The sequence below is a fragment of the Sebastes umbrosus genome, chromosome 5 (genome assembly GCF_015220745.1).
Source record: "Sebastes umbrosus isolate fSebUmb1 chromosome 5, fSebUmb1.pri, whole genome shotgun sequence".
NCBI classification, from domain to species: Eukaryota; Metazoa; Chordata; class Actinopteri; order Perciformes; family Sebastidae; genus Sebastes; species Sebastes umbrosus.
This window is the reverse complement of record NC_051273.1, coordinates 25123610-25135598: the sequence shown is the minus strand read 5'-3', so window position 1 is coordinate 25135598 and position 11989 is coordinate 25123610. Positions and strand designations below refer to the sequence as shown.

The following is an 11989-nucleotide window of genomic DNA, read 5'->3' as shown; positions in this document are numbered from 1 at the left end:
TGGATTTGGTCTCTGACAGTATAAACCCTTGGAACTGTTTAATTATGAATAATTAAACAGTGATTATCCAGTATCTTATTTCACTTTCTTCAGCAGACTCAGACAATCCAATAACTGAACCATCATTTTGAAATGATGTAACATAAAATAAAGCTTCAAAAATAATCTTCAACATTTGTATTTATGATGTGGAACTTGAATTTTTAGGACTTTTAGATATAAATCTGATATTGCAAAATGTAATTTCGAAATATTTCCTATATTTTAAACTTTGATTGCATTAAATACATGAGATAAACTAAAAGCAGGTGAAAGAGGAGCCTGTTGGAGCAGCTGCAGTGACATGAGAACATATATAAATGTTTGTTTTAATGTTGGTTATAGAGTTTTGTAAATTTCGGGATAAAAAGGAGTAAATCTGCAAGTTGTGATTGGAAGCCATGTTCTCATGTCACTGCAGCTGCTCCAACAGGCTCCTCTTTCACCTGCTTTTTAGTTTATCTCATGTATTTAATGCATGTATCATTTTTTTTTTTAAGTGATCAAAGTTTAAAATATAGGATATATTTCCAAATTACATTTCGCAATTTCAGATTTATATCTAAAAGTCTTTAAGTTCCAAACCATAAATATAAATGTTAGCAGCATGTTTGAAATGATTTTTGAAACTTTATTTTATGTTACATAATTTCAAAATGATGGTTCAGTTATTGTATTGTCTGAGTCTGCTGAAGAGAGTGAAATAACCTACTGCCTGTATCAGTTATAAATGAATAATCACTGTTTAATTATTCATTTTTTTCCCAAATTGAATCTAAAGATCAATTAAACTGTTCTTATTCTTTACATAAGTGGTAAAATTACTGAACATGGGGTTGCACATTTAGCCTTGAGAGTTTAAACTGTTGGAGCAGCTGCAGTGACATGAGAACATATATAAATATTTGTTGTTTAATGTTGGTTATAGAGTTTTGTAAATTGGGGTATAAAAAGGAGTAAATGTGCAGTTTGTGATTGGAGGCCAGAGGAGGCATCACGTGGTTTTGGGTCTCTGACAGTATAAACCCTTTGCAGCCTGGTGTGCACGTGGCTGACGCTGCAGGTCCAACCCTCTTCGGGGTCTCTTTTGTTGCACCATCAAACATAAGCACCTTTGGAGATCCCGAGGGGCTCAGATAGAGAAACAGCTTTCATCATCTTGTGCAACACACAGATCAGATCAGTGCTCAGCAGCTGCAGCAGAAGCCATGTCGAGGTCTTTCTACGTCGATTCTTTAATAATCAAGGACACGGTGCGACCCGGACCGGTGGAGCATCATGCACCGGGACCAGACTTCCTCATCCCCATCAGCATGCACCATCCTCCGGGCGTGATGACTCCGGTGTGTCCGTCCAGGAAGACCGGGACTTTCTGCGTGTGTCCGCTGTGCGTCTCGTCCCACATCCCCACCATGCTGAAGAGCCAGTTTCATCCAGCCGCCGAGGCGCAGTACTGTCAGAGGATCACCGCGCATCATCACCACCAGTCACCTGTACACACACCTGTCTCCGTCTGCACGCCCACCTTCAGCGTCACAGATCCCAGGAGGTACCACTGCCTCTCCATCGGTAAGACACCTGTTCCATAGTCTGGTTACGAGTCATGATTCAGGCTGTTAGATAAGCGCACTGGGCTTTTACGCACGATGGTTTGTGCCATAACTATTCTAATAGGAGACTTTAACCTCTAATAAAGTAATTTTCAATTTATATATCTGTACTTTTACTCAAGTAATACTCTAAAAGGTGACTTTAATACTCTAAAAGGTGACTTTAACCTCTTCTAAAGTCATTTTCTGGTTAAATATCAGTACTTTTACTCAAGTAATACTCTAATAGGTGACTTTAACTTCTACTAAAGTCATTTTCTGGTTAAATATCTGTACTTTTACTCAAGTAAAGATCCCAGGAGATACCACTGTCTCTCCATCGGTAAGACACCTGTTCGATAGTCTGGTTACGCGTCATGATTACAGGCAGTTGGATAAGCGCACTGGGCTTTTTACGCACAGCATTTTACGCGCGATGGTTTGTGCCATTACTTTTCTAATAGGAGACTTTAACTTCTAATAAAGTCATTTTCTGGTTACATATCTGTACTTTTGAAAAGAAGGTCAAGACAGTTGTTCAAGCCTGTTTTTTCTACAATTACGAACAAGTCATCAGTGGTATGGAGAAAGTTATACATGCTGTCATTTTTTCCAGACTGGATTTTACTGTAACTCCTTGTGTTCCTGCCTTAGTCAGAAGCAACTTTCACGACTACAACTGGTTCAGAACTCTGCTGCCAGGCTTCTAATGGGCATTAATAAAAGGGAGCACATTACACCAGTCCTGGCATCATTGCACTGACTTCCACTACAATTTAGAATACATTTTAAAATTGTATTAAAGCACAACTTGGTCTGACCCCAGAGTACATATTGGATCTCTTAACACCCTATACGCCTGTGCGTGGTCTGAGATCATCTGATCAACTACTTCTTGCTGTTCCCAGGTCCAATTTTGTGACAAGAGGCGAAACTCCCAAACTCTGGAGTGCACTTCCTATAGAGATATGATCATCTAACTCTGTATCCACTTCTAAAAAACTTTTGAAAACACATTTTTTTAGGAAGGCATTCCTATAAGTAGAAGACTGGGTATAAATATATGTATGTACACATCTGTTTCTGGACGCATGTGTACATTTATACACATTTATGTATATATACTGTATATTTGTTTTATGAACTTGTCCTAACATTTTTCTATTATTATTGATATGTTCTGTGATGTTCTGTTTTAGCAGTTACCATATCTTTTACTTTATTTATCTGCTTTTATTGTCTTGTGAAGCACTTTGTAACATCTGTTTTGAGAAGTGCTATATAAATAAATGTATTATTATTATTACTTTTACTCAAGTAATACTCTAATAGGTGACTTTAACTTCTACTAAAGTCATTTTCTGGTTACATATCTGTACTTTTACTCAAGTATGGCTCTCTTGCATCTGTGATTGACTTGTAGTAACTATAAAAGCTAAACGTCTAACATCATATATAATTTTCGTCCAACAGGTGCCTCTGAGAGCAGCCACATACAGAATGGCAAGAGGATGCGCACGGCGTTCACCAGCACGCAACTCCTGGAACTTGAACGGGAGTTTTCCACGAACATGTACCTCTCGAGACTCAGAAGAATCGAAATCGCCACGTATCTGAACCTGTCGGAGAAGCAGGTGAAGATCTGGTTCCAGAACCGCCGGGTGAAGCACAAGAAGGAGGGCAAAGCCACCCAGAGGAGTGCGCACAGCGGGTGCAAGTGCACGACCGGCCACACGGACTACTCGAGGTCAGAGGACGAGGAGTCTCTGTCTCCGGCCTCTGCGTCGGAGGAGAAAGAGGTGTCACCCATCTGACACCCATCTGACACCCATCTCACTCCTTTATCACCCTGCTGCAGTTATTCTGGGTCACTAACGCGACCTCTCTGGGCCAAAACTCTCCTGCATGAAGTCTGAGAAGAAGTGTTGAAAATTCACTTCATTATCCTGCTTTTAAATTAAAAAGGAAAAAGTGTGAATAAATGTTTTAACGCTGTCGTGAAATATTGGGAAACATGACCTCCTGTGTGACCTCCTGTAACGACGATGTATATTTCTCACCTTAACTCTCCCCAGTAAATGTTTTATCAACTACTCCTCAGGTGAGGTGAATAGAGAGATTATAGGGAGGCCAAACCTGTGTGGAACCTGAACACACCTACTTGTAAACTATGTAAATGTGTATTTATTGTAATAAACAAGAGTTGACCTGAGAAGTTGTCAGTGTATTGATTTGAACCACGATGTGTTCAGTTATAAAACTTAAGGTATTTTTTTATCTGAAAAAATAATTAAAAATATGTATTTTTGTATCAATGCAAGTTGAGAAAATTTAATTAAAATAGGTCACAGAAATAAATATTTTTCATTATTGCATTTCAAAATGTATATAAATACTCTGCATAGACTATTAGGCATTATTTTTTTAATAATTTTCTATCAATTAATAATGACACATTTATTACCAGGAAGCACGTCTCATATACTTGTATTGATATATTTATAGAACGAAAGTACTTTATCAGAACTTTATATTTTACATACATTAGATATGAGTGGACAAAATACTTGAAGCATCTTTCAATATAATGCAGGTTCAGGCTACTTTATTTGTACCCATAGGTAGATTAGGTTTGCATTGCACAGACAATAGACAAATATGATATAAATACTCAAGGCTACATAACTAAAACCAATAAAATACAATGAATAAATATGAATAAATTCATAAATAAGCAAGCGTTGCTTCTGCTGCAATCCAGTAAAACACAACTCCATCTTTAAAAAGTCAGACAGTTGGATCAATTCCTCAACAAAAATCTTAATTTCGCTGCAGATTCAGTATTTCTCTATGGATTTCAATACATTACACGGCTTCTACTTTTCTGGCCACTCGTCTTGACAGTAAGAATTATACAAATAATCATTAATTTGTGAACAATATAACAACATTATACGTCCTATTTCGTCACCACCCTCAAGTTGGCAAGCACATACTCCAAAACATACTTTTAGTGAGGTCAAATTGGAGTATTGAGAGAGGAAGATAAACACATGAGAGATCTTGAGAAGATTTCTCTTAGTGAGGTCAGATTGGAGAACTACGAGGAGAAGATAAACACTAAAGTATGTTTTGGAGTTTTTTCTTGCTAACTTGATTGTAGTGTCGAAACAGTGAGAATTATACAAATAATGATTCATTTGTTAACAATATCACAAAATTAAACTTCCTGTTTCGACACCACCCTCAGGTTTAACAAGCAAGAACTGCAAAACATACATTTAGTGAGGGAAAACTGGAGGATAAAGACAAGAGAGACCTTCTTCATGCGTAAAAGCACAGGAGTTTTACAACCTCTCCAACCTTTTCTATATCAATCGCCAGCTATTATTATTAAAGTGTCATTTCTATGTTTAATAGGCTGGTGGCCTACATTAACTGTGCGTTTTTTATTATTTTGAAACATCATGTAGCACCGCTCCATGAAAAAGAACATAGATTGTATTTTTAAAGAAACTTTCTCATGTCAATTTGTCCTAGAAATGTTTCTAAAAAAAAGATGTGTGCAACTTATGTAAAAAAGAAAAGAAAAGAAAACCACTCCTAATACATTTAATATGCTCCAAAAATCTAAATGGTGCATCAAAATGTAAAAGAAAGATCCCAGAGAGAGTTGTATTTGTGTAAAAGTCTTCTGCGCCACGATGATATAAGCTTTTTAATTCAAACTGGATATGAAAGTGTAGCTGTAATTTCTCCTTAGATGTGACCACAAAAGGGTGCAGCCAATAGTCCATTAATGTTCACTTCTGAAAAGATTCTGCTCGTCCAAAGCGAGTTTAATTGCGTTTTTCGGTCCCACGTCGGTTGATTATGCTGCTATTGCTTGAAACCACAGAACGGGGGATATATAGAAGTGGGCAAAGGCTTTGACAGGTTAGATTGTCCTGCCTTGGGACTCGCATTTAGCCGGAGACCCCCAACCGGCTGTGTGCTCAGAGCTCTTTGAGAGACAGCGACAGGGTTCCTCCGAGCGACAGAGAACCGATTTAGTCACTGTTTCATTATAGGCACTATTTGAACCTTTCAACTTATGGAGAATTAAAAGGGGGCACGCTCAAATGGAGAGAGGGATTAGGTGGGAGGGGCTGCTGGAAATTAGCTGACGCCTAATTTAACTGGTTTCTGTCAGAGTTTGGGATACATTCCTAATTGAGAGGGGAAGCAGGTGAAGTCTTGGTCCCACGCGGACCCATTCAGAGCACGAATAAATGGTCCCCTTTCACATCCCGCTGCTGATCATATATTATTTTGGGAAAGCCACCTAATGAATATATATTGAAGGTCCTATTAATCGAATTAGAGTTCCCCTTGCAGGTGTGAAAGACCAATGCTAAAAGTAGGTCTGGATGGAGTCCATCACATAGATTTACTTCACATGCCAGACTTATTACACACACTGTAAACAATTGCTGTTAATTTACAGCAGGATTTCAACACTGTTATTGCTAAAAAAACAGTGCTTTACTGTTAATACAAAAGAAAACCTCTTAAATTACGCTCATAGGCCGTTTTTTAACTGAACTATAATGCAATCTTAAAAAACAGCACTTTACTGATCAACTGTCTAAAGTATCATCAGTAACAGTTTCATGCAGTATTTTTTTTAATTCTGGGACCTGATCTGCTCATGTGAGGCTTGTACATTGTACATGATTGTAAAATCAGTGAATTAGCTTTATTGTTCTTCACTCACATGTTGTTCTGGTTTACATTCTGTGCTTGTAGCCAGCTAGAGACAGACATTTTGGGAAAAGTGTCAACAAGTCTATTATAGCCTTTTTCTTAACAAGTGCCTTTAATTGTATTTAGTGTGACTATTCCTATGTCTGTAACCTGCTAAGTCTATTCATCTAGGCAAAAAATAATGTTTATTAAAATGTATGTAAAAAATAAATAGTGCCTTAAAACAAATCAGTAAGATAATGTAAAAAAAAAGGTGAAAAACAGCTATATAATGTATCTTTAAACAGTAAATTAACTGTAAAATACTGTGAAATTAATTAAAAAAAATCAGTATTTTTCATTAACAATACAAAGCTGTAAATTTCAGCGACAGGATAATAATGTTAATTTTACAGTAACATAAAGGCAACCCTGCTGCCAGTTCTTTACTGTTATTTTACTGGGAAATTCTTAACAGTGTACGTTCTCATGTCACTGCAGCTGCTCCAACAGGTTCCTCTTTCACCTGCTTTTAGTTTATCTCATGTATTTAATGCATGTTTAATATTTTGTTTGAGTAATCAAAGTTTAAAATATAGGAGATATTTTCAAAATTACATTTTACAATATCAGATTTATATCTAAAAGTCCTATAAATCTTTAAGTTCCACACCATAAATACAGATGTTAGCAGCATGTGTGAAATGATTTTTTAAGTGGGACACCTAAACTCCAGTGGGTGTAGGTCTTCCTAAAACAATTAAAAGTCAATAAAACTATCGATATTTAATGTCTTTCTAATATGCCTAAATGCTTCAAAACTAGTATCTTTATTCTTTATTTATTTATTATTATTAATAGTCTTGTTTGTTTGATGTTGTTTGATTCTCGATGTAACATCCACACATAGGTTTTGTAACAGCAATAACATTGGAAGTGGTAAAATTACTGAACATGGGGTTGCACATTTAGCCTTGAGGATTTCCTACATTCATTAAGGTGATTTTTAGGCCTTTTAACAGACTTTTCAGTGTCCCACATTTTGGACATGACTGTCCCACAACTTGGTATTAGAGTACTAATATGTCTACTATTTCTTCTATGGGTGTGATATCTGCATTTTCCTTTTTTTGGTTTGATTATAGGACACACCCTGGGTTTGGATTGAATGTCTTGGCTTCATATCACAATATATTCCAGAAATCGGAAATGCAAAAAAAATGTCCACCAGTGGGCTAATTCATCCCATTTAGATCATATTCCAAATATGTCAAGGCTCTTTGTTTCTAAAATAAAAATCCTATATCCTATATAATGAAGTTCATTTGTCCAGGTCTGTGCACCCCAAACTGTCCTCTAAAACTTCTTATCAAACAAAATGTTTAAAATAAAAGCAAAGCAGAGAGTGCAGAGTGTACATTTCAGATGAAAGAGACTCTACCTTCCACTGCACAGAGAAACGAGACCACTCCAGAGACGTCAGGGTCTCGGCCACCATTGAAAATGTGGCAATTACGCATGACAAAAGACAATTAATAAGAGCGCCTTTCAGCCGGCTGCAGCTGCTGTCTCATGCGGAGAGATGGAGGCTGGAAGAAGCTGAAGTGCCGGTGTGGAAAAGAGAAGAGACGTCCACTTTACTAATGAACCAGCAGAGCAACATCAATATTATCCACCCTACATGTGGCCTCTGCGTCCCAGCTAAAGGTGACAACATCAGAAAGCGTGGAGAGATCTGGAAAAGTCTGAACTGTAGAAATCATCACAGCTGTAGAATTAACTGATTTACAAATTTGTGCGCTTAAACGATGATGGTGACCTGTTGTTAGCAAGACACTGATTTCACCTTTCTGGACCAAACTACGTTGGAAAATTTGACATTTTGGGCTGTTAGATCTGGTGTTTTGTAAATAATTGGGGGCTGATTTGCGATCATAATCCTGTCACGGTGGTGAAGTGTTAATATATCTCTGTATGTAAGTTGTTAGAGACAGTTTAGAAGTAAAAGTCAAGTGTATAAATCCGTCTTTGGATAAACAAGGTCAGAGGACGAGGCAGCGCCAGAGGAATTCATTTGAACAAAAGTTAAACAGCCTTTAATCAGATTTCTTCTTCATGAAGAAGGCAGTTTGTGCCGATACGCACAATGTTTTAACCCATCTCATAATGTGCCAACATTGTCTGTTTTTAGTATCTCACAATTAAATCTGATTAAAGGCTTTTTATTTTTACTTTTTGCTAGAACAGTGCCATATTGGACCTTCATTCTTTTGTTAACTTTTGTACCAAAGCGCACCTTCATTACACTAGTTTGAACTCCAGACCTTTTTCTCTTTTTTGAAGACTATTCATTTTAATTTATTTAACCTATTTTTGTTTGGCTAATTGTTTTCCTTTTGTTTGTTCTGTATAAGATTGGCCAAGAAATGTGCTTTTAGTGGATAGGTCATTTTTGATCTGTTCAGTGTGCACACCGAAGTCTAAATCTGTTAAGACTGGTCCGAAATTAAAATATATATCTATACATTACACATCAATTACTCTGTTTTTGTTCGCATTATTTTCTACTTATTTGACATGTAAGATTGTGTCGTTTTTCTTTTGATTTATAAAAACTCACCATTTTCTGTATTGAGAGCTCTCCTGAAAAATACATTTAAAATAATATTAATTCTTAATAGATAAATCAATATAGAGTCAGAGTACTTTGGCTGAGAGGCCCAGACAGCTAGACACATTTCAGCACGCTGGACAGCTCCCACAGGGACCACCAGACAGACAGACAGGCAGACAGACACACAGACAGACAGACAGACAGACAGAAGGACAGACAGAAGGACAGACAGAAGGACAGACAGACAGACAGACGGTCTGTCGAGTCATCTCACATGTAGCCTATGACCTCTGTGTTTGCATGTGGACCTGTACTCAAACCTGTGTGTGTTGTATGAACTCTTAATCACAGATTTGCAAGTCGTTGAGTGACAGAAACTAATTGATCATAGTTTATATTTGACCTGACTAACAACCGGAGACAACAAAGAGGACTAACCAGGAACAGACTGAACTCCAAATGCTTAAAACTATTTACAACTAAAGTTTTTAAACGGTATACAGGCGCGTCAGGGTGTTACTCTCGGATTTTAGGCCTAATGGACGAAGCATGAGCTGCAATATATGCTCAATTTCTTTGCTTTTAAAGGGAATATGTGATCATTCATGTTTGATATGTCCACTTTGAGCGTATATTTAGATAATTCTACTTATTTAGACACAGATTGGCATTTTCCCAAAGCCCCCTGGTGGACAGATGGAGGCAGGTCACCATAAAGAAGCTGTTGGTTTAAAGCCTCCATCCAGCTCCATCTTTCATTTAACTCAAGTGTCCAACCTCCACATACAGCTGATGGTATTATATCTAGGAAAGGATATTTTCTTTAAAAATGCCTCATCATCTTATGTAGACAAGAACACTTGTTTATGAATTATTATGTTCAAGAGTAACTCTGGTGGCAACGTTTTAGTTAAAGGGGACATATTATAAAAGAGTGAGATTTTCATGTTTTTTTATTATTATAAAGCAGGCTTAAGTCCTATATAAATACTGTGAAAGTATCGAAACGCTCAATCCACAGGGAAATACACACAGCCCGTATTCACAAACTCTGCATTTGAAACAAGCTGTCAGGATTTCTGACCATTCGTGATGTCACGAATATACAACATTTAGACCCTTTACACAGCTTTAAGCATAAACATTCTAAATGTGTCCCAGTTTATTACTGGTTGCTGTGTATGTGAATGACATCAACTGACAGGAAGTACACATGGACCCAAGCTGTTGCCTAGCAATGCAATCCTGTTGCAATTCCGTTGAAATGCGCTAAAACGGAGCGTTTCAGATAGAGGGTAAAAATACAGCCATATTCAGGCCGACAGTAAGAGGAAAATAAAGGTTTTTTTAACATTACAGCATGTAACCATGTTCTAGTAGAAACACAAAATACAAGTATGAACCTGAAAATGAGCATGATATGGGACCTTTAAGGCAGATATTTGCCTTTTATCCTGCTGAATTTATACACATATATTGTATATTTTAGTAAATTTTGGCCTCAAATATGCCTCTAGAGTTTGATTTACCTGAATGTAATTTAGAAGAGTTAAAAGAACATCCCTAAAAGTGAGAACCTCAGACCGGTTTGAGTTGAGATCCTTTGTTTGGAGAACAAGGACACTGTTCTTTTCGGCAACATGTGGAAATAATTGCACCAAACGGCTGCTTGGAGCTGCATGGAGAGGAGGAGGAGGAGGAGAGGAGGAGGAGAGTAGGATGGGGGTTGATGCCCCAGGGCAGAGACACCACACCGGTCTGATGCCCCTCTACTGCGCCTACAGATAGGTGATTCATAGCGGGTCATTATCCTCCAGGAGAGGAGAGCTTCAGGGTAAAATAAAATAAAACAATAATAATGGCTGTGCTTCAGGAGGACTCGGTTACCAGCTGACGCATGTGTGTGTGCCAGTAAACAGGAGTTATATTTCTGTGGAAAAGAGGAACTGATGGTGTTTCTCAATAGAATTCACAACAATAAAAGAGAGAAGTGTGTGTGTGAATGAGTGCATGAGAGAGAAACAGAGCAGAGAGGGTCTGGTGTGATATGATGGTGTTAGAGCGCCCTCTAGGAGCCCAGAGCTCCACTGTTCCCAGTTTGTGATGCGAAACAAGAACAAGAACTGAGTACATTCACTCACTGTAGCAGTCATGCATCTTGCAGAAAAAGGAGTACAAAAAAAGTGCACATTTTGTATTGCACAAAGCGCCTGGGTCAGTCCTTTATGCTGGTAGCCATCAGGCTCCACAACCAAGACCTGACCCCCATATGACAACTATTAGGACTGTAAGAACTTTAAACATGCACTATCTGCCTTTAAACATGCACTATCTACCTTTAAACATGCACTATCTGCAACCATCTTGTTCACCCATTCACTCTGTATCTTTTATATCTCTATTTATTGTTTTTATCATTTTTGTATACCTTTACCTCCCCTGTGTTTCACTCTGTTTGCTGATGTTGCTGCTTTGACACCTGAATTTCCCTCCGGGGATAAATAAAGGTTCATTTTATCTTATCTTATTGTAATCTGGTGATAACACACTGCTAACAATTAACACTCACAAAACAAGTGAAATAGAAATCAGATGGAACATGAGACCTACTTTCTGTGCTCCAAAAAAAAAGTTGTAGCATCAAAATCTAAAAAACCTCATGAAAATTCCTCCCCCTCTGCATTTCCCCCTAAAAAAAGACTCTTACTTTGAAAAGGGGTCCAAGGGAGGAGAGAGAAGAGAAGGGAGAGAGAAGAGAGAGAGGGGGGGTGTCATTTCCTGAGAGTTATTTACTTTGAGCCAGATGATTACTGTTTTTTCGGGGGGAGGAAGAGGAGGAAAAGGAGGAGGAGGAGGAAGAGGAGGAGGAGGAATAGGTGACTTTAACTTCTACTAAAGTCATTTTTTGGTTAGATATCTGTACTTTTACTCAAGTAATACTCTAATAGGTGACTTTAACTTCTACTAAAGTCATTTTCTGGTTAGATGGGAGGAGGAGGAGGAGGAGGAGGAGGAGGAGGAG

At 37.8% G+C, this 11989-nt stretch overlaps 1 protein-coding gene across 1 annotated transcript; it reads left to right on the top strand.

Moving 5' to 3' along the window:
- The first annotated feature begins 1058 nt into the window (after positions 1-1058).
- On the top strand, positions 1059-3828 carry gsx2 (GS homeobox 2). The gene is made up of 2 exons (XM_037771292.1): positions 1059-1608; positions 3102-3828. The coding sequence occupies exons 1-2, from the start codon at positions 1248-1250 to the stop codon at positions 3440-3442; spliced, it is 702 nt and encodes a 233-aa protein (XP_037627220.1). The 5' UTR covers positions 1059-1247; the 3' UTR covers positions 3443-3828.
- The last annotated feature ends 8161 nt before the right edge of the window (positions 3829-11989 follow it).